Source organism: Tauraco erythrolophus, chromosome 28, assembly GCF_009769465.1.
Source record: "Tauraco erythrolophus isolate bTauEry1 chromosome 28, bTauEry1.pri, whole genome shotgun sequence".
Taxonomy (NCBI): Eukaryota; Metazoa; Chordata; class Aves; order Musophagiformes; family Musophagidae; genus Tauraco; species Tauraco erythrolophus.
In genome coordinates, this window is record NC_141492.1 from 3,197,052 (window position 1) to 3,219,664 (window position 22,613).

Sequence of the window (22,613 nt, forward strand, 5' to 3'; positions counted from 1 at the left end):
GGACCCCCAGCGCCGGGGCTGCTGAGCACCAGACATCTGGATTTGCTCAAGGTCACGCAGCACCATGATGGCAGAGCCAGGAACATGGTCCGGGGTTCCCAGCTCTCCATCCTGCGTCTTCGATTGCTCAGATCGTGCTTCCCCCGAGGAACATCAGGGATTTAATATTCTCTCCACTGCTCAGCACAGAAACCGAACAGAGCGCTTCGCTTTTAGCACAGACACAGCTTTGGCTATCGCCAGCCAGCTGCCGTTTCCTCCCGAGCCCTCTCCTGCGCTCCCAGAAACAGGCACCAGTGCCAGCCAGCGGGTCTCTTTCCAATATTTTAATGAGTCGCTACATCTTACACTCATAATTATAAAAGAATAAGAATCCATAAAAATATTTTCTTTTCATAATACGCACTTAAAATACTCCAGGGCAAGTCAACGTGGTTCATTTGGGTGGGTTGGTTGGGGGTTTTTTTTGTTTGTTTTTTTGTATTTTCCTTTTTGCCCCTGGCAGAACCCTTGGCTTGAGGGGGGGTACGTGCTCCCCTGAGGTGCGATTGCTCAATCCCCCCTCCCCAGAACTGCAGTTCCTGTTGACCAGGTAAATAAAAACCAGAAGAGAGCATTTGCTGAGTAGATGGGCAAGGGGAACAGTCACTGACCCGCAGAGAACTGAAGCACAGCCAATTTCAGTGCACATCTGAAAGCTCAGGGTGTCAGGAAAGGAGAAGGTGGGGTCAGGAGGCAGCACAGAGAACAGAGGGTGGGAGGATTTGCATAAATATCATCCATCTTGTGTTGCAAAAAACCCAAATGCTGCTGTGATCTCCGGAGAGATGATCTCTGGTTGTAGCCAGCTGCTTTAGCTGCCATGCTACCTGTTGGCACAACTCTGCTTGCGAGCAGCCATTAGAGAAAGGTACCAGAGGACGCTGTTACCGACCCCAGCCACTTCCTCCATCTGCTCTGCAAAATTAAACTAAAAAAAAAAAATTAGAAAAGACTAGTGTTGCATGCTTCTGTAGAGCTCTCTTCACATCCCAGGGCTCCACATAGTCGCAGCAGGGCCAGGACACAGCAGCAGCAGCGATCAGCTCCCCCAGGGCTTAACAACAGGTAGTTCTCTCTTCCCTCCTAACTCCTGGCTTAAGGCAGCTTGCTGATTCGGCTCTTCCACTTCCAACACAGGCACTGAGTTCTTGCGGGGACTGCAGAGGTGCAGTGGAAGGGGAAAAGGATGGGGGAGAGAGAGATGGACACAAACCTCAGCCTCGGGAGACAGACCGTTGTCCATTGATTCCCAGGATAGAGGGAGTAGCAGCAAAAAAAAGCATTAACAGCCAGGCTGGAGGAGAGGAACAGGACGAGCAGCCGAGCAGGGGCAGACCTCCAGCTTGGAAAGTGAAAGAAGGTGGCACTGTCCAAAGGAAAGGTGCCCTCCACCCTCCCCCCTCGCTCAGGGGGGGACACCCAGCCCGGACGTGGGCACTCAGCCACTTGTGCTCTGGGTTAGATGGCTGTCGAGGGAGGTGGCAGCGGCAGGGCACAGGAGGGGGAAGGTGAGCTGTCAGTGTCCAGTTTGCAGAGGCTTGTGCTCTCAGAGGTATTCTTGTAGAAAGTGCAGCAGCGTGATTTCATAGTGCTCTCCTGACTCAGGGCACCGAATACTGTGTCTCTCGTTGGGGTAGATCTGGGCAGAAGCAGAAGGACAGGGCAGTTAGCCAGGAGCAGCTCATTCAGCACGGACAAGCCTCCCTCGTGTCAGCCCTTTTCCCCTCAACCCAGTCTCCATTGGGTCAAAGAGGTGCCAGGGAAGGTCTAGAGCACCAGCCCCCGTCCCTCATTGCGCTGGTGTGTTCAGCCACCTCTGCTGCCACCAGCCAAGAGACAGCAACGGTGCAGCGAAGGAAAGTTCCAGGCCTGAGGGCAGGAGCCCTGTTTGCAAATGCTTTTAGATACAGGCCACATCTGCCAGCAATGAAACAGCCACAGTGCCACCTCCCGGACACCTCTTGGAGCCAAACCAGCATTTACTATCATCTATGCTGCAACAAGATGCGGGAGCATCTACCTCCGCCTTCTCCCGCCCCCAGGACACACAGCAGATAATTTTTTCTTTCCAGATTTAAGGAACCTTCCCACTTCACTCTTGCTCCTCCTACCTGCAGCTGGTAAGGTTTTCCAGCCCGGATTAGCTGTGATACCAGGAAGTTGGTGTGAAAAAAGTGCACATTTTCATCCAAAAAGCCATGGAGGATCAGCAAACGATTTGGCCTGGAGATGGGATGAGAGAGAGGATCAGAAACAACACAAAAAGCTCTGCAGTGGGTCTGAGCAAAGAGCTGCCAATCAGCAAGCCAAAACTCAGCAATGGACAAGCAGTCAGAATAGCCTAAGGCCATGGACGTGGTCCTCAACCCCTCCCTGGCAAAGGGGTTGGGGGTACAATGCCCCAGCTTGCTGCAGAAGGCAGCAACCAGCCACGTGAGTTAAAATTAAACGGGATCAGAATCCATCCATTCTTTCGGGATTCAGCAGAGGTGCAACTGGTGGCACCAAGCAGGACCTGGGAGCAGGTTTTTCGCAGGTCACTCAGCCCCACAGTACTCACTCATTGGGAAGCTTCTCTACGTGTAATGCCACAGAGCCAGCCTCGTAACCTTGCTGGTTGTTTTCCGGGATATCCATGTACCGCTCAGTATACCCGGTGTCATATGCCATCCAAACTGTGACAGGAGCACCTGCTATAGCAATCTGTCAAACAAATAGGTAGCAGGAGACAGCCTCAGTTATCATGTGCTAAAGAGCTCAAGTGTTCCTCGTCTTCCTGAAGAGGCAGGAAAAACAGGCTCTGGACTGTTCTGTCACTCAGATCAGGATTCTTCTACAGGAAACCCTGTAAAACCCAGATTCTTCCTTGTGCTATCCCTCTTATAGTCACAATAGGGCTAATTCCTGCATACCATCACTAAAGGCTTCCTCTTTTCAAGGAAGACTTGTGGAATGATCCAGAAACTGTGCTAAGGACTTGGGAAGGGGATTAAGAATTAATGGATTTTTAATTAACTAATTGATTATCTCATTATGCTAGGTCAAGTCCTCCAGCAGTCACTGGGGAATTACCCCACCCCAGAGACCCCATCCTCAACAAGCCTCAGACAACTGTGATCTGTAAGCAGAATGCAGGACTATAGCCAGGAGCTACAGGTAGGACGAGGGACGTTTTCACCCGTCCCTTGGAAACATCAAGTGAAAAAGCCAACTCCATATGCCAAGAGTTAGAGAAGCTGAGGGTGCTCAGTGTCCTGACATGACAGCCCCACATCTAGACTTACCTTGAAGACATTGGGTTTACAGATAAGGCCCATGAGGGAGAGAAAACCCCCGTAAGACCAGCCATGTATGGCTACCCGACTCAGGTCGATGAACCCGTATTTTTCTGCTACATAATGTAAACCTTCCACCTGGTCCTCTATTTCCACCTGACCCTAAAAGGCAACAAATAAGCTCAAGTTAGTGACTTTCTAAATCTAGAAACTTGAGACAGAAAAGAGTAACACTCACACAGGAAACATGCAGCCAGGAGCCTTAGAAAGAGCAAATGAGCAGAGATTCACCAACGAAAGCACATTACCATTTGGTTTTTCAGGGCCCCTTCAAATTTGAGTCCTCGCTGGCAGGAACCCCTTCCATCAATCACCACCACAGCATAGCCTAGGGATGCTAGCGTGTTTAGCCGTAAGTACTTGATTCCTTTGAAGGAGTTATTCACTAGCTGCACCTAGAGGAGGAGGGAAGAAAAGTTTCAGAGCTGAGCAGCTGCCTTCCAGTACCTTCCTCCACCTGTCCCACTCTGTAGGCTCCTGAGCTGGACAGCAGCCACTAACCGAGCTACCAAAGCCATGCAAATCAGCCTAAATGCTGGAAAAAATCATCTGAGGTTTGAAGCAGAGATCAGAACAGAGATCCAGTGCTTAACACCAACGAAAGCGTAAGTCTTGATGCATGACTGAGCTACGCAAGAGCTCTGCCCTAGACAGCAACCCCACAGCCAACACCAGCAGTTAATCTGGAGTATTACCTGAGGGCCTCCATACACAAAGAGCACTGTGGGATGCTTCTTCCCAGGTTGGACATCATGAGGTTTGTAGACCATTCCATAGAGCTCAACATCTGACTGAGTGCGGAAGTGAAAGATCTCAGGTGGGATGTAATCTGGGGGACAACCTGCAGAAGGAAGTTCAGACACTAGCAGTGCAGTAACAGGCAGCAGGATCTGCCTCCTACCCCACCTGAACAAGCTTGTTCTGTTCAAAGTTGACCCCAGTCAGGGCTCTTGCAATACCAAACTGTACCAAGCCTTGGCAATGCCTCTCAGAGAAGCCTCTCACTGAGAAACCAACAGCCTCTATCTGCCTGCACAGGGCAACAGGCCATATAACGAGTGAAGGGATCCCACAAGAAAATATCGCCAGCTGGGTATCCTCAGACAAGGCATGCTATGCCACAACAGCAAGGTGTGGAAGGTTAAGAACAGGGATGGGTGAAACAGAAAAAACGTTTGCAGGAGGGGTATGGGTGCTGCTGTGAGCTCTAAGATCCAAATCTTTAAAGCCTACAGCCTTAGAATGAAGTGGCCACTGCATCCCAGATACTTGCCCCCTCCCTCTTCAGACAAATCATGAATAAAGAAACACCCAAAACCACAGCCATCTAAACTCTGCACCCTGGCACACAGCTTTCACTCACAGCATGAAATAGTAGCATCTTAAAAGCTCATACAGCATTTCCTGGATGAGCTATCCACTACAGATATCTCCCCTGCAAGGTAACACAATTCATTTTCCCTTAGAGCGGAGTTACTTGGGACACTTCCCTCTCCATCACCTTTGGCTGCCACCAGCAGAAAGAGTATCACAGACATAACCCAGCATTGACACGTTCTACAGGACTTACTGGCTGCCTCCATCATGCTAGCCCAAAACTTGGGCTGCTTGTGGAGCGGGTCATCATCGGAGCCACTGAGCTTGTAGACGTGCACACAAGGTGGAGTGCTCACGCTGCTGTAGTGGCTGATGAACATGTCAAAGTTCTACAGATGGGAGAGAGAAAAGTTAGAGGAATAAAGTCTTTCATTTCCCACATCCAGTCTTCTCCACGTAGTTCTCAAGACAACAGATCCCACATCTCGAGCAACCAAGACAAAGAAGCCCTCAGGACTCACTACTGGTCATGATTCATTACCATTCCTAGTCAGGATCCCTGTCAGTCAGGAGACGAGGGCGTTCTGTATCCAAGAAACAACAAACCTGGCTCATTGAACAGCTGTGGGAGAAGCCCGGAGTGGTGAGTCGCACAATTTCTCCTGGAGACTCATAGCTGACTACGTAGAGGTGGTGCTCCAACGGGGTGTCCTTTGTGCCTTGGAAATACACCAGCTTCGTAGCCTCATTGACCCAGATCTATGTGGGGAAGAGAGGGCTCAGCGACAGAAGGTTGACAACTACTGCTCCTTTGCCAGTTCAGACAGTCTGTCCCCAGGCAGAGTCAGCTTGAAACACAAATAGACCATGACAGGCTGCTCGCGGCATTAGGGACAGTACACAACGCCTGTTGATAGGACAGGTTGGAGAAAACACACGTGGCACTCATGGAGAACTGCATATAGTCCAAGGAAGTAACAAAGAACCCAGCTTTTCTGAGAGACTCAAAGCATTTGCTTCCTGACGAGCATAAAAAGTTGGGCTCATGGGTGAAACTAGGAAGATTCTATGCTTAAATATGCCGCCTTCCCGCAGGATGTCTGGATTATAAGGGTACAGGTGTATTTTTTCCAGCAATCGTGACAACAAACTCCCATCTGTGGAAGGATCAGCTCTAACAGTACCAAACTTCAAGCCACACTAAAATATGTTTTTAATGTCCAGATAAAGCTGTTTCTAAATCCACTTGGCCAGCTAGGAATAGAGACTACAGCTTTGAAATACTGCATTGATCCAGCAACAGTAACTGAACTGTTTTCCACCTTACAGCTTCCAAATGCTGAAGCCCAAATGCTATTTCTGGCTAACCCACAGTTTGAAGATCACTGTGGACAGCAAAGGGAAAAAAATATCCAACTCAATTGGCCAGGAAAACCGGGCAGAGCCCTGTGGTGCAACAAATGCATCAAAATAATTGCTGCTAACACAATTTTAGCCATAACGCACGCAGGGAAGAGCTGTGGCCAAAATCAACAGCATGTACAGTGAGAATCCACATGGGGAGGGACAGCAGGTTAATTGCAGATTGAGGAAAAGCAGCAGAAACCAAATGCATGGAGCTGCAGGCCTTTTAAAAAGCGACAAGTGAAAATTCAGATTAATTGGAAATGAACAGACAAGGTCTTTATTTTGACAGAAATCACCTGGGAGCATTAAAGATCAGACTCAGAGCTAATTCCTGAAGCAAAACTGGAACGAAGGTTTCTACAAGATTAATAAAAATTCATTTCTGGCTATTCTGCAACCAATAAGAGATACAGTTTCTCCACATTCTAAATTGCTTCATACTCCCCAGCTTCCTTCTTCCTAAAGGCTCTACTGAGGGATGAGCTGAAGACCAAGAGTTCACTCTAGGCACTAGGACCTATTTCCAATCCACAAGTACTCATTGGGGTTAAAATGCTTCAGCAAAGGCAGCAATCCCAAGGTTCTCCACAAAATAGTTCTCTGTTGCTTTTGAACCTCAGACTTGTGTCCTTTTTTATGGCCTGACTCACTCATGGGATTTACTTAAGGAGCAATCTGAAGTCTGATTAAAAAGGCAATCGGTTCAATGTGCACTGGACTACAGCACTTCTGGGGAAAGCAGAGGCAGCAATAAAGAGAGAAACAAAATGAAGCTTAAGCAGTTCAGCTGGTCCCAGGTGTGACAGAGGCTGTAGGCCAGGACCGTGGGCAGACAACACAGAGCTGTAACACTGAAAGAGAGAATAAAAATAACTGCTACCTTTGATCCATGCCTCGCCAACACCTCCCATTCCCCACCAGTCAGGGCAATCTCCTCTTTGATAGGACATTTGAAATCATCTAGAAGAAAAGACGTGAGAATAAATCACTGTCTTCCCCAAAAGACAAACACAAGCAAATCAGAGAGGGAGCTCCCAAAGCTCAAACGCCAACTAAGGGCAGCTCTTACCCTCACTATGGACATAGGGCTGCACCCAGTCGTAGCTGCCTTGCTTTAGGATTGCTGTGACTCTGTACAGATGGCAGAAACCTGTTTTGCATTCGTTGGCTCGGATAAAGCACAGTTCTTCCTCCTCTCCCTCCGGTTGGATGAAAGGATAGAAGATATCATGAACCTGTCACACAAGGCAGAAGACCCATGAGTGATTTGTATTAACACAGCAGAGACATAGCCAAGGGAGTCAGTGCTGAACTACTGGGCTTTCAAAGGAAAGGACAGTGGGGAGAAATATCTCAGATAGGCAGCTAGTGGGCAAAAGCCATTCCATACTTTCCTATTACCACAAAAAAACTTTGGGCTCACGTAGAAGACCATGTGCTCTGGGCTTTCCATGGCTACTACCGAAACCAGCACCAGTCTTGCCTCTGAGCTAAATATTTCAGCTACGTGAGTCCCACAAGGTGGTGGTTATTCCAACACCTTAGAAATGCTGCAGTGTGAACTCAGGCCCCTTCGTCACTTCTGCACCAAGGTGCTTAATCTTGGAGGCTGAAGTTTATTCCCTGTCGCCTGTGTCCATTACCTATCTAAATACGTACAAATTCCAGGGATTAGGGTTGCTCGTGCTTCAAGAAGCCATTTAATCTTGTAATAAAATACCCCCAAAAGAATGGCAGTGTTACATCCAAAAGCATCTGCGTCCGGAGTGCCTGTGTTCACCAAGAACGTCAGCAAGAATTACACCAACAGCTCCAACTGCAAGGAGATGGCAGGATCCACATCTCCAGTGCTGACTGCATCAAAGCCCTTCTCATGGCTTCATCAACCTCCCTAAACTACCAGCAAATCTGGCACCACTGAGCGGCAAAGCAATCTGCTGGAGCATGGATTAAACTGGACACACAGCCAACATAAAAACGGTTAACCGTGGGGGAGAACAGGGCAGCCTGAGTTCTCCTCCCAGCCCCAAGCCTCTTACATTTATCCACACATCAGTGGTTTCTTCATAGATCACAAATGGCTGGACGTTTTCTGGCACAGTTTTGGCAAATTCAGCACGCTGCTCCTCATTTTCTGGGACTGGGATAAAGAGCGCTGGAGGCAAAAGGATTAGCTGCAGCCGCTGCTGAGGTCTGTCTAGGAACATAGCCCAGGCACTGGGGAAAGAACACGGAGGTGAATGTCAGCACCACAAAATAATGTCACTTTCTAACACTCAGAACATGCAACCCTTTTCCCCCCCGCTGGCAGAAAGGATGTAGGCATCTGAATGCAAAGCTTGTCTCATCCTCGCTGCTTTCTAATCTCCTGGAAGCTCTGCCAACAAACACGTATCGCCAGACATCTCTGGTATTTCATAGGGGCATCGCTCAGACAAGATGTCTGACAGATTTGCCAGTGTCTATTCCAAGGGAGCACTGTTAACAGAACCCTGTCTCCAGAACATAACTCTTCCTTGGACAGCCCCTCCATCAGGAAGCAGTATTTGTTTTCTGGCAAGCTCCTAAGGAGCTAAAACGATCCCTCTTGAAGTGATCCATTTGTAGCTTCCTCATTGCACGCTGCACTAGCAGGGAAAGGCACAGACCTAAGACAACTGCCAAGCGAAGGAGTCGCTTCGGTCTCAGCCTTGTTCCTCTCCAAGGAGAGTCATTTGAAGTGGTGCTGCACTGCAGGCCTCTCAACATGACAGATGGCAAGCCACCGCTGCACAGCGCGGCCACCCCAAGGCCTGGAAGTGCATCAAGGGAAGTTTCATCATTAAGACAGACTTTCAAAAGAGCCAGCTCTCCCCCAGCATCTCAGTGACTGTGGATTTCACAAACTGATATATTCAGCACATTTAGATAAGCTCTGGTGCAGAACATAAGGATCACCTATGGGATTACCCTCTGGAAAGCTGTATGAATTTGGTTTCCTGAGCAGAAAATTAATGATGAGTTACAGAACACAATCTTCAAAGACAGCAAAGTCACCGTAACTTGACCTGGATAGAAACTAGTTAACAGTCAAGCAAGCTTTTGAGGTGAAAAAATTAAGAGCTTTAAAATTTCAAACCGATCAGGTTGGTGTGATTGTGTAACTCTCCAGGCAAGGCTGGCCAGCACAAGACTGTGTATTGCACTGGGAGCGACAGTGAGCTCTGGGAGCGCACCGGTCACAGAGCAGTCCTTCCCCGTGTACACACCACACAAAGGACTTGGCACCACGCAAACTGCCCGCTCTCCTGTGATACGCTTGGCATTGATCACAAACTGGACCAATGAACAAGATAAAATTGCTTACAGTACGTTCATTTTCAGCAGGAAGCACATTGTACTTGTGTTAAAACATCTTCAACTCAAAGGAATTCCCTAGGACTGCCCGCTTAATGTATCAGCGTCATTTAACTTTGTGACTGTGGCTCTGACTTAAACCCCACAGCTTGTCACTCTGGTCTACATTTGATTAATTCCTACTTTTAGGATGCTGTAACACTGAAGAAGTCAAATACTCATGTGCCATCGACTAGAATGCAAAGCATGTCAAGGGCCTGCAATAGTTCAGCCAGGGAAGCCCTTGGGAGTGTTCATTTGGAAGAAAAACTTATGTACTATTTGCCGTCTCTCGTCCATCCAGCACGGGCAATGTACTCCACAGTCGGAAACAACGCAGCGAACGGTTGTACCAGCTCCTTGTCCTGAGCACACACGATCTGCAGCAGAAGGAAGGTCCAATATCAAATCAGATTGCTACCAGACCTCCTCATCTCCTCATGCAAGCTCAGTGGAATGAGAGAATAAGGAATTTTAACTATTGGCATCAGCAAGGGCCAGCTCAGGAGAAGCAAGCCTTTCTACAAATGGCAGGAAGAGAAGGGAAAAACAGGCTTCAAAGCAAAATGATTTTGGCATCCACCCATGGCAAAGGATACAGCCAGGGACTGAAGCCCAGAATTAGATCAGGCTTCAACCCTCCTGCTCTACTAGTGACAATGTGGCATACCAGGCTAACCCCACTTGTCGCTTCCCTCCCCTCTCCCAGCTGCCTCTCCACCAGAACAATACTTTTCAGTGTTTTAAAGCTTTTCTGTTTCTTGGATAAACATGTTATAGAACCAGGTGTTAACAAGACAATTAAAACAAAGGCTAACGCTATCTAGGATTTCTTAGGGACCTTGTCTTAATTCTAGGGAGCTTCAGAAGCTGTCAACCCTCCTGTGCCATATCCCGTTCTGAGTTGTTACCACTTACCTTCCCCTTGCTGTCTGTTTTAAATTCTGCCAGTTTCAATGTAATCTTGGGGTTTTTGCTGCCTGCAGAGAATGAGAGAAAGAATACCAAGATGACCAACTTGAACACCCCATGGTTATACACAATACAGCTTCTATAGAAGAACTGACCCCGGTCCTACTAGAATGGTTATGTGTGGATGTACAAATATCAAATTAGGTATGTGAGCAGACACCACAGTAATCACAAGAGTCATTCTGGGTATGGGAAAAGTTTGCTTTTGCCTTGCCTAGCTGGCTGCGCATATTCTCAGGAGGAAGAAGAAAGAAGGGATTCAAAAATGTATTCCACAGTATGCCACCAGATACATATTCCATTTTCTCAGCAATCCTTTCATTCAAGCTGAACTTTAAATCCCATTCCTTTCTTGCAGTAGATATTGGGCTCAGAGACTCAATTAGGCCTCAACATTTACAACCAGCTTCTACATCCTAGTAAGTACTAGTACTAGTGATTAATCATGCAAAGTTTATAGCACAAATTCCACCGCTTCTGCCAGCAGGAGTCGAGTTGCATTAGCAGCCCCGTGGTATTTCACTTACCTGTCCTGGGGTACCGATAGGAGTCTGTTTTTCTCTCCTCCAAGGCAGGTGAAGGAACATGAATGATCTCCACCTCTGACTCATCCACTTCCTCATACAAGATCCGCAGTGTTTTTAAATCCTCTGAACCTAGGAACACACAGTAGGTACATTTGCCTCAGTGTTTTCCAGCTGAAGCACTGCGGCAGTACACTCTGGTGCAACAGAGCGTACGTCTCCTGTACAGCCGCAGCTCCTAGTGACCACCTGCAGATACTCCTCAGAGCACAATTACATCCCTTCAGTCTTTTGTTCCTTTAGGTCACCTCCCCAGAAACAGATCAAAGCCAAGTCAAAGGAAAATCTTGGCCAAAATATCACTCACAGCAGGGGCTGGCAGCAGTTAGTGTCGGAATTTGATAAGCAGAACACTGACTGACCTTCTGTGGAAGCTGTGGGACACCACCAATAGCCCGTGAACCGATCAAACTCCTCCTGAATGACAAAAGTAGCTACACCAGCAGACTTGGGGTCATCAAGAACATTAGATAAGCCTGGAGAGGAACACAGAAGAGACTGTATTTACATGTCCTTGGACAAAGGTGATCCAAAAGAATACATTTGTAAAACATAAGCCATGAAGACATCAGCCCTTCCAGCCAGAATTTGTCAGAACGAATTTCCTTTTGAACCTGGCAAGAAGCACCAGTTACCTTTATGGCAGTATGTCATCCGCTTCTCTTCTCCCGTCTCAATATTTGCTACCCACAGATCATTGTTATTAATGAATGAAAAGAAGGCAGGGTCTGCAGGGCAGATCTTGGGATCCATTCGTGGCCCTGTGCACTGAGTCTTGATCTCCAGAGGCTTCATTGGAGACACCTACAGCAAGAGACACACAAACAGCTCTGTACCAAACCAGCTTCCAGCTTCGGATTTACAGGTCTAAACCACAGATACAGTACAGGCCATGAAACGAGGGCAAACACAGCCCCGACAGGACAGAAACCAAATGACCACAACCAAACAGATGCAGATGAGCAGCCATGTCCAACCAAAACCACCAAGTCTGTTTCAGGTGCTATTCATAAAACCATTAGCAGACTCACCATGAAACCATTCTTTCCCCCGTCTCGACAATGAAAGAGGCTGTTGCTGGCCTGGAAGAGGAAGAGGCCACTCTCACTGTGGAAATCATACGATGTTATACCAAAGACACCAAGTCGCTTGCGTTCCCTCAAGAGTTCCTCTTCTCTAGAATACATCCCATGATGAGGGGTTGCCTAGTATGGAAGGAAAGGAAAATCTGAAAGAAACTGCAAGGAGGGAAACTTTCGCAGCAGAGGAATGCTCCAAGACTGGCACCAGCTGGTCTGCGAATGCCCACAATACAACACACCAGTTAAAACCAGACTGCTGTCTTACCATACCGGTCCTCAACTACTCTACTCTAGGTCACAGGTGTGGCCCAGGAGGACTAAACAAACACATGCCCCGAAGTTCCCCGTAAGTAAGAGGGATGAATCTGTCATTTCTGTAGTTGGCACTTCAGCATGAACTGAGGACGGCTGCGCTGGTGCTGCTTATGCAAATCAGATGTAACCAATTAACTTAATGAGGTTATCTACAGCCTTCACAAACAGTTTCCATGTCAGACACTGCAAACAAAAGCTCTTCCGGGGATCTTGAATTACCCTGAAGGGGACTAGCAATCCAAATGGGGTCAAGATAGCAAATTCCTTTTCCACCAGGAACCAACACCCTCCACTCTCTTCTTCATCAATGCTGTTGGTGATGAAGGACATTACGATACCGCAATCAGGGAGGGGAAAATTCACCTCCTTTCTGGCTCACTTGCAATAGAGCATAAGGCAGAAGCAGCAGTTTAAATTCAACTTTCCCGACTTCCTTAAAAGCAGGAAAGATGACAGACAGGCATTCCACCAAGCACATCAACAAGCATGGCAAGAGCCCAGACAAGATACCCAGAAGAAAGGTGTGCAGTCCTGATAGCTTATAACCTGAGGTAGACTATGTGCTATTTACAGAGTCCTCTTTGCTAGGTCAGCCCTTTGCTTGGCACATCAACTGCTGTTTCATGTTCACTGCCAACTTCCTCACAAGCGGTTCCTTGCGTTATGAAGCAAAGCAATTCTCGACATAACATTCCTACCAAGACCATTCTGTGTCTTACATGCTGCCACGCCATTATCTCCTCTGTTCAGCACAGCAGTATCCACCACATCAGCCCCACAACATCAGCCAGTTTTCCCAAGCGCTGTCAAGGCAGGCTCTTCACACTTCAGCTTACCTGGAAGTGATCCAGCATCTGTTTCCATGACAAGAGTAGCAAGGCCTCCTTCCGTACCTTTTTGGGAATCTCTGAGTAAAGAAGGGAATTCTCTCGGCTACCATACGGCATTCCTATTAGGGGGACAAAAGCATCATCCCACTTAAGATTAGTTAGCCAAGACAAAGAGGACCAAGTCAAATTGAAAAAAAGTCTGATAACAGAGGGGTTGGGGCTGTCCAGAGGCTTTTATCAGCTGTCATTCTCAAGCAGCTCTCAGTTCAATCACAGAATAATATCTAAATTATTTAAATTTAGATACTCATTCATTTAGAAATTTCCCATAGCAAGATCTAACGCTAACCAATCTCCTAAGAATTGGTTACATCCATCTCTCCTCTCCACGGACTGTTCGACCCACACCCTAGACCCACTCTAACAAAGCCACTCCCTGACTGGGTGACTCAACATTACTCTCCATGTTTCTCAGCCAGAAGTTTGCTACAGGGACCCCATTCCGGCCAACGCACCAGCCTGCAAGAGGGGAAGAAAAAGCTTCCAATGTCTGGAGAGCCCATTTGAATGGGAAACAGCACACTACACAGTCAGAAGGCCTCGTCCTTTTACATAAGCCTTGACTGTGGTTATCAAAGAAGCTGTTGGCCTCCATCCAGTTTCCAAAACAACCATGAAAAATAAAATATCCTGACACGCGATTTTGGCAGTTTCAACAAAATCGAAAACCGTGAACTTGCCCTCTACGTTATGCTGTGGAGACTCTCTAGATCAGAATTTCGCAGAGGGAAGCGTGCCCTGATATTGCCTACTCTGCACATGTTCTGGGCAGAACAGAAAGATTTCTGAGCTGGTTAACTCAGCAGAACAGTTACTTAAAATTAAAACTGAAATATTAATAAGTGCTCAGGAAGCAAAGCAATATGTGAACGTATAATCCTCAGAGATACAGAAACACCAAAGTGCTGAGCATGTGGTGTTTAATATAAGCAGCATCTGCCATGGTACAACATAAAATTCTACAGGAATGGCCCAGGAATGATTTAACATGTCTAAAAAGAAAAAAAAATGTAGATAGGAACAAATTACAATATATACACACATTCGACTCTCATGCCAGTCTGACCTGGGCTTCCTTTCTCCTCATTGTATTAGTACTTTCTGCAATGACCTCAGGCTGACTACGATCAATCAGCATTTACAAGAAAAACGTTGCCTTTCTCTCCAAAAGACATTATACTTTGCTCCCAAGTGAAGAAAAGTCTTCAACAAGCAAAGCTCTTCAGAAGTCTTCATCCTACTCCTCAGCATTCAGTATTCCCATAAAAACTTGAAAATGTTATTTAGCATTGGGACAGTAACAGCACGCTGACGTTCAACACACATGCACTGCTGAAATGGGTTCTGAGTACTCGACAGCACGCGGTGTGCAACTCCAAAGATGCTCGTTATGGCAATAAAAAGAATTAGTGTTCACTATTTATTAGGAATGCCTGAGAAGAAGTTCCCCAGTATTACCTGGCAGATACTGGTCTTAAATGATGGTTCAATCTGCTCTAGGTTCTGCACGTTTCCTTAAGGAAGGGAAGACTGAAAAGACACTCGTGTATCTTCATTCCTGGTTCTGGCTCCTACACCAGTCCCACCCGTGCAGAACACCAACCAGCCGGTCGCTGGTCTGGTTGCCATTTCATACAATAGAAGAACATGATATTTTTTTAAATTAGCCACTTAGACCCTTAGTTCTTTAGTTATCTCGATCAAAAACTGCATCAAAGTCAACTTGGCCTTGAAATACATTCAGCTTTAAATCAAGTCTCACTGTTGAGACTCAACAAGAAAAATACCCTAACTCTGGATGCTGCCCTTTATAGCAGTGTGCCATAGAATGTCTGAGGAAGTGTAACAACTAAACTCACTGACACGCAGGAGATGCTTAGTCACAACATAAACCAGTCCCTCAAATCCAGCATCCCATGTCCTACAGTGACCTGCACTCAACAACTCAAAAAAAGCAGGGTCACTTCAGGAAAGCAGTCAGCTGTATGGAGTTGCACACCAGGCAATTTCGTTACTGGCCCAGCAACAATCAGCTCATGCCCCAAAGCACAACAAACTCTTTACAGTCTATAAAGCTTCCCGTGTTACCAACCACAAAATTATCCAGTTACTAAAATCCAACTGCTCTGTCACTAATTACATTGTGGCTCCAACTATAACGAGGGACCTGTACAATGCAGCGTTCTGCTGTCCCTCAATCCCACTGTAAGGAAGAGGCTATTTCCCTGTGAATACCATTAATAGTTCATTCCCACCTAACCTTTTTTTTCACCCCTACTCTTGAAGACATCCTACCTACATGGTACTTCATAAAGCAGGGAGACACACCACCCTCCCATTAATACCTAGAACTTGCCACATATAGTTGGTAATTACTGACAATGAATTTCTTGGAAAGTCAGTCTGGTTGATCAATCAAGTCAATCTCACTTCTCCTAAGCTACAGAGCCACAAGATAGTCCTGAGTTTGAGGAACATCCCTTCTCTTGCCTCGTCACCCGGGCTGACCTGGGTTGCCCAAGAGCACTGCGTCCATACCTCCATCACGAGGCAGGTCTGGCTGCCCAGCGCTTCCCCTCGTCGCTAAGCAGAAGGGCTGTGTGTCTGGCACCGGAGAGGTCTCTGCCCAGTCCCAGGCTTTGCTATAGATGAGGCGTGCAAGCCTTGAGCAACGCTACTTAATCTCAGTTCCCCCATCTCATAAACAGAGATGCCTCCCATCCTCTTCCTCGCCTGTTTAGATTGGAAGCTCTCCCGTGACACATTCACCGCCCAGCGTCTGGCATGCTGGCTTACCCAGGTAATAAAGACGATGAGAGTGCGGGCTGGACTCTTCTGTTTTCCGGACAAACTGGAAATCATGGGGAGCTTTGTTCACTATCATGCCCGAATACTTCCTGCTGCTGTGAATAATGTCACGCAGCCCATCCCAAGAATGCTTTTGCACCTGGAATTGGGAAGGCACATCCTCCATCTCGACCACTTCAGAGCTGTCTGATAGCGCGTCCACTGCAGTCATCCTCTCTTCCCCTTCAGAACTGGACAAAAACTGAGGGAGGAGTTGAGGGAGAGAATTAAGCCTTAAAATCCAGCATGTACATTTTGTTGCTTAGAGCTTCCTCCAAGCATGCAACAAGCTTAAGAGAACAGGCACTCCTTAAACTACAGATCCTAGGATCCTCCACGCTCAACGATTACATTTTAAACGTATGTTGACATATTGAAAGGAAAAGTCCATCTCTCATCCCGTATCAAGTCCTGTAAATGAAGATATTAACCTTGGAAAACTCGGTCTCCCAGGACTAGTTCTAGAAATAAGCTGTTAAAGGAAGTACAAGCAACAAATTCTGGTGCAGAAAACAATCAGCTTGACTCAAAGGAAAACCACCCCAGGAATTTGGATGGATAAGTCATCAAAGCTATGACCTATCATAAAGGCACAAAAACTCCTGCCCTGGAAGACCACAGAAGTGAAGTCCTCTTCCTGTCCTAAAGGGAAGCCTGCTCATCACTTGGAGAGAGGTTTAAGCACAAGCACAGCACCTCACTTACCTGAAGAGCTCCTGCAGCCAGGAATGAAGCAGGAGAGATGGCAAAATAGGAAGAAAACAGTGCAATTGTCTTTGCTAGCAGAAAGAAGACAGCAGCAACAGACCCTGGTCATACTCTGCAAAATGTAGCACGTGTTCCTCATACATTTCCAAGCTAGCAGTTATTGGACAAGAGTCTACAAAAACCACCTCCACATGCAACTACAGCAAATGTTAATTTGAAGAGAGGTGGACTACCAGACTTGCCCAAGGTCAATGATGCAATCTATTGCAAAGCAGGAATGAGCCCAGGACTAGGGGAACCAGTTTTTGTCACCCCATTCCAGAAGCTGGATTTCCCTCCACTAGGACATTTTAGTTGTTTTGGGGGTACCCGGAAGAATTTAAAGAATTCAGAAGAAATTCAGTTTACTGAAAAAGTTAAGCTGGAGAAGTTTGCTCCATGGAGTCAGAATTGCTAACTTCGACATAGCATCAAGAAGTGACTAAGGACTACACCAAAAAAGACCTTGTCCTCAGCAGCTCCAAGATTTACATTTTCAAATGGGACGTTTCTTGAATGCTGCCTGTCATTTGGGATGGTGACCTGCATCCTGACAGGAGAGCAGCTTCTGAGATGAAGGATTAAGCAAGACTTATGCATAAACCGAATCTTAAAGACTTTGGCCTCAGTAAGATGCACAATGAATCCTTTCCCAGTGAAGAGAATCAAGGGAAGGGAGAATCATGGAATCATAGAATGGTTTGCGTTGGAAGGGACCTTCAAGATCATCTAGTTCCAACCTCCCTGCCACGGGCAGGGACACCTTCCACTCTGAGGTTCCTCAAAGTCTCATCCAACCTGGCCTTCAACACTTTCAGGGATGGGGCAGCCGCAGCTTCTCTGGGCAACCTGTTCCAGTGCCTCACCACCCTCTGAGTGAAGAATTTCTTCCTTATCTCTAATCTAAATCTCCCCTCTTTCAGTATAAAGCCATTGCCCCGTGTCCTGTCACTACACACCCTTGTTCAAAGCCCCTCTCCAGCTTTCTTGTAGGCCCCCTGTAGAGAAGGATGGTTATTTATATCATCACAAGAAAACGCTTCCCTCTGCCCACTTTCTACCATGAGTATTGTTCAGGAGAATCCCAAGTGTTTCTGGAAGATTCCCCACCAGCTCAGACCTTTTAACAAACTCTCTACAAGGAACTTCTCACCTAGTTTGACACCTTCTGCAATTACAACAGGAGATGAGCAAACCTAAACCAGAGTACATCAGGACTTCCTTAAACTACAGGCACACAGTACAAGAGCTGTAAATATAACCACATCTTCAAATCGCTAAGTCCTTAAATTGTACAAAACGTGTGCATAACAACACAAGAACAAGCTCCTCAAATAAATTCGTAGGTAGTCCCAGTACCTATTGCCCAGCAGTAAATCCACAGATGAGAATGAACAAAGAAGAGTATTTTCCAATCAAAGCCAGGCAGGAAGCCCAAGTGAAACCACAGGAGAGAACGTGACGGGATGTTCCAAGACTGTGAGAGCGCCTGTGGCCTCTACTGCCTATACCCAGGGTCTCCAGTACAACAACTGAAACCACCTCGGCAGGCAGAAGTGTTGCCTACCAGAAACGCGTGACAGGAAGACCACAAAACTCCATAAACTGAGTACAATTCTCCCAACCCAGTCCCACTGCAGGTCAAGTCAGTCGATTAAAACAACCTGGACCCTCGGGTGACTCGCACCCATCTGGTGAAACCGTCTTACTCAGCCAGCTTGACTCCTCATGGGGGAAAGTTGCACCTTTAAGGGCTCAAAACAGTCCATGACTGTAATACCAGCAACTGTCCCAAATTAAACTGGAGGCTGGACTCCCTTCGAAACTACATTGCCATGATTTATGGTTCACTAGGGAACTAAAAGGCACAACTTTTAGCTTGGTACCGCTCTCATCCTGGTGATTTTGACACTAGAAAGAGAGAAGGAGTGGGACAAGCAAAGCAGTCATCACGTAAAGCTATGGGAAACCATCAGGAAATACCACTATCACAGCTGGGGTGTGCTGGAGTCTCACAAAACTTAGGTCCTGACTCCATACAGAGCAAAATGGAAGTCCAGTGGCTTCATCCACCTCTACAGCCATTTTTTGGACAAAATGTAACAAGTATTCGGCAACATCACACACATGGTACACACGGAGTAACTTATCTAACTGAAATGGCAGGGTGAATTTGGGGAGAAAATCATCCAAAGTTGGATCATGACACCAATTTTAGCTCTTTTCTTAGATAGTCTTGAAACTTCCACATCAATACAGCACATCTGAGATTCACACCTCACTGGAAAAAGGCTGTCCTTCACGGCCCTCACGCTGAGGCACTGATCTCCATGACTTGGTGTTGTTGCAGATCCATCGCTAACCTCACTCCCAAAACCACCTGGCTGTCTCTTGGAGATCTCCACACTCACTCATCGTGCTTTCTCTGCCCTGCCTGGCCAGGTTAGATGGATCAGGCATACACCGACCGAGCCCTCCTTCCAGGGGAACACGTTGGTCTGAAGACAACAAGCAAGCACAGGTGGGATGTCAGCACCGGGAAAAAGAATTGTAAAGCTTGGAATTGGTAGTGAAACAAGTTATCTCCCTGAGTCACTTCCTGACCCACAGATCCTCACACAGAGCTCCCCGGGCAGACTGATACACTTGGGATTTTTCAGAAACCTCCTTCACGCCAGGAGATGATTATTGCTCTGTCCCACACAACCTACAGGCCAGTAAAGGCCCTGGGAGTAACCGGGACACGTACCTTCTCCAACTTCCTGCAGTCTCGTTTTCCAGACGAACCCTCTTTATCTTCTGCATTAACTACTCGGCAAGCTGGGCAGGACAGGAAACTAGGAAGGAAGAGGAAAAAAGCAAATTTCATATAACTGCAGTTCCCCTGTCAGAGGAACAGGGCTGTATAAAAGCATCCTCCATAGGTCACATTTCCAACGGAGCACAGAGGCACAAACAAAATCCTTGGTTTGCATTTTACAGCCCAAATCGTTCCGCCAGCACGTGCTGGGTATTAACAACCCAGATAAATCCGAGAGAGACTTCTTCACCTGAACAATGGGACTCACCGAACTCTGTGGCCTCTTTCTTCCTAAAAATTTCTTCTCAAAATCCGAGAATCCTCATTACTGACCCTTCCTTTCATTCCCCTCTCAGAAACCTGAAATTCTTGGAAGTATCAGGTACTAAGAACTGAGAAAACAGAGGTCTGGGCCATGCACTTACAGGCAAGAGTCAAACAAAGGACACACCATAAGGAGCCAGACAGAGGGTCAGCAGCCCCACTGCCAACAGCGTCACAGTCCCACCTGGGACATAAAAACCACATTTGTCTTCCAAGACTGCTGCCTGATGCCACGGAGGAACCCTGGCTCGCCACACAAGCCCATTTTCCATGAATGTATGAAGGTGCTACCTTCACCATCGTCCTCTCTGCCAAAGCACATCAAAGTAGAATGATCTTTGTCTCCTCTTCAAGAGAACTCTGAATTACAGACACACCCAGGACTTGCCACTATCGTTTGCTGAAGTCCCTGGTCTGCCCAACAGCCATTTTCCACCAAAACCACTCTCACATAGGATCAGGAGAGACAAAGCGTCAAAAGAAGTGCCAGCAATGAAGTTCCTAAACCGCAGAGGAGGACAGAGAGGGACCAAGTAGCAGCATCCCGTAATTTAAGGGCAATTTTGCTGCAAGCACAAAGGGCAGCAGGAGCGATGCTCAGGAATGCTGAGTAACCTGGTCTGATCTTACAGCTGACCCTGCTCTGAGCAGGGGGTTGGACCTGAGACTTCCTGAGGTCCCTTCCAATTCCAGTTATTCCACGGTATTGAATGATTCAGAGGAACACCTCGCCCTCATCCCACCCGCCACAGCTCACACGTTTCACAAAGGAAAGGAACAATAGCATCCTTCGATGCTGAGCCCAGAGAAAAAGCGACTGAACAAAACAGACACGAGGGATCAGCACCCGGCATGAATCACGATACCCATGTCAGCGAGACCCCGCGGGGCCCGCTGGTGCCTTCAGGAAGAGCCAAAGCAACGGAGTCACCTAGAGAAGCCCTTACAAACGCGTCCCTGTCATGGCCAGCAGCTTTAAGACCTCCTTCTCCAAAAATAAAAGCAATTGATGGTGGAATAAACCCGCGGGGATCTCTCTACGGAGGGATGAGCTTTGGCGAAGGCTGCCGGCCAGCGGTGTCCATCTCTGCAGCCGTGCCAGCGGGGCTGAATGCCCCGACAGGGAGCTCTGCCCTTGCTGCAGCAGGAAGGCCGGGCTGGGGGCCAGCAGGAGAGGGGGGAGCCCAGGGCACGGGGCACCCCGTCCCCCCACCTCCCCCCACTGCTGGAGGCGGCTCTTTACTGCGGAAAAAGAGGAGGCGAGCAGCTTCTCACCTGCCTGGATAAAGCACAGGCTGCTGGGGGGGGGGGAAGGCAAACACCCCCCCCCCTCTCCCAGGGGGCAGCGCCCCATCACCCCATCCTGGGGGGGGATGCTGGGGGGAGCGAAATGCAAACAACCCCCCCGGGCCGGGCGGCCCTCCCACGCCTGGAGGGCGAACCGCAGGAGAACAAACCCCCCCCCCTCCACCTCAGGCAACGGGCGGCCGCCCCCCGCAGCCCGGGGCGGGGGGACACAAATCGCGGGGGCCGAACATAGGAGCCTCGCCCCCTCAGGCACCCCCCAGCCCGGGGAGGGGGGGAACGCGGCCCACGGAGAGGGCGAGCACCCCTGCTCCAGGGGAAGCGCCCCCGCGCTGGGGTGGGCTCCGACCTCCCCCGGCTGAGCCCCGCCCGCACCGGCGTGGGGTGGAAGCCCCCCGCCCCGCCGGTCCCGGGGAGCCCCCCCTCCCCTCCTCACTCACCCCTGGGCGCGGCGACCTCCCCCCGACGGGCGAGGGGGCGGCTCCTCTGCGGGAGGGCGGGGGGGAGGGGGGGTGCGGCGGCGGCTCCGTCACTCCGGCTCCATGTCCCGGACACTGGGGCAGCCCCGGAAACGGGAGGGGAGGGCGGGAGGGGGGGGGGGGGGAGGCGGCGGCCTGCCACAGCGCGACCTTTCACCCGGCGGCGGAAGTGGCGGGAGCGCGCGGGGCGGGATGGCGGGAGCGCGCGGCGAGGGGGAAAGTGCCAACTCGTGAGGGCGGGGGAGAGCGGGGGCTGGGAGGAACCACTGCGTGGGAGGGGGGGATGCCAGCGGGAGGACGGAGCTATTCTCCCTAGCGAGGGGGAGGAGAGAATTGAGGCTGACGAAGGGTAAAAAAAAAGCACAAAGAGAATATTCTTTCCCCACTCAGCCTCCGAGGCGGGCGCCTAATTCAGCATTTATTGCCGCCATGGGGTAGTTGTGCTGTTCTCGGCCATCGCTGCGTCCCGCTCCCCCCTGCCGCTGGAAGGTGGTTGGGTCCAGGCGGTTGAGGTTGGTGAGGGAGGCCGGAGAAACCGTGTTCAGCGAGCGTTGGTGGTATAGTGGTTAGCATAGCTGCCTTCCAAGCAGTTGACCCGGGTTCGATTCCCGGCCAACGCATCGGTATCGTTTTTTCACTTTCTTTTTTTTCCCCCCCGCTTCCCAGCGATTCCAAATCTAATTCTCAACGCGTTTGCACGCGAAACGCCCCGCCCGGCTGCGTATTACCCCCTCGAACTCCGGCGGTCGCCAGCTGGCAGCGGCGGGAACGCAGGCGCTGCCCGGTGTGCGG

General features: G+C 48.7%; 1 protein-coding gene and 1 non-coding gene across 6 annotated transcripts; one reads left to right on the plus strand and one right to left on the minus strand.

Annotated features, from left to right (window-relative positions):
• Positions 1-311: 311 nt before the first annotated feature.
• DPP9 (dipeptidyl peptidase 9) lies at positions 312-21,816 on the minus strand. 5 transcript variants are annotated; one of them, XM_086627902.1, is made up of 22 exons: positions 21,783-21,816; positions 19,663-19,750; position 19,558; positions 16,116-16,368; positions 13,266-13,378; positions 12,064-12,237; positions 11,668-11,836; positions 11,395-11,508; positions 10,976-11,104; positions 10,395-10,456; positions 9,756-9,856; positions 8,141-8,318; positions 7,171-7,336; positions 6,982-7,061; positions 5,301-5,453; positions 4,948-5,083; positions 4,073-4,218; positions 3,626-3,772; positions 3,327-3,479; positions 2,603-2,745; positions 2,154-2,265; positions 312-1,681 (listed from the first exon to the last, which is right to left on the minus strand). In XM_086627902.1, the coding sequence occupies exons 2-22, from the start codon at positions 19,716-19,718 to the stop codon at positions 1,589-1,591; spliced, it is 2,679 nt and encodes an 892-aa protein (XP_086484028.1). In that variant the 5' UTR covers positions 19,719-19,750; positions 21,783-21,816; the 3' UTR covers positions 312-1,588. The 5 variants fall into 5 exon arrangements, with proteins under 5 accessions (XP_086484028.1, XP_086484032.1, XP_086484031.1 ...); XM_086627906.1 differs by lacking the exons at position 19,558; positions 19,663-19,750; positions 21,783-21,816 and having other exon boundaries at positions 5,301-5,429; positions 16,116-16,362; XM_086627905.1 differs by lacking the exons at position 19,558; positions 19,663-19,750; positions 21,783-21,816 and having other exon boundaries at positions 4,073-4,206; positions 16,116-16,362.
• A 553-nt stretch (positions 21,817-22,369) lies between these two features.
• Positions 22,370-22,441, plus strand: TRNAG-UCC (transfer RNA glycine (anticodon UCC)). Its single transcript has one exon. It is a non-coding gene; the product is annotated as a tRNA-Gly (tRNA).
• Positions 22,442-22,613: the final 172 nt, after the last annotated feature.

What these genes read in the sequence shown, in the direction of transcription:
- DPP9 (XM_086627902.1), bottom strand. Translation starts at nt 19,718, where the DNA reads ATGCAGAAGATAAAGAGGGTTCGTCTGGAAAACGAGACTGCAGGAAGT. An exon ending in AGATGCTGGATCACTTCCAG is followed by an intron (nt 12,238 to 13,265) that starts GTAAGCTGAAGT and finishes CTTCCATACTAG; the next exon opens with GCAACCCCTCATCATGGGAT. An exon ending in GAAAACCTTACCAGCTGCAG is followed by an intron (nt 1,682 to 2,153) that starts GTAGGAGGAGCA and finishes GCTTCTGCCCAG; the next exon opens with ATCTACCCCAACGAGAGACA.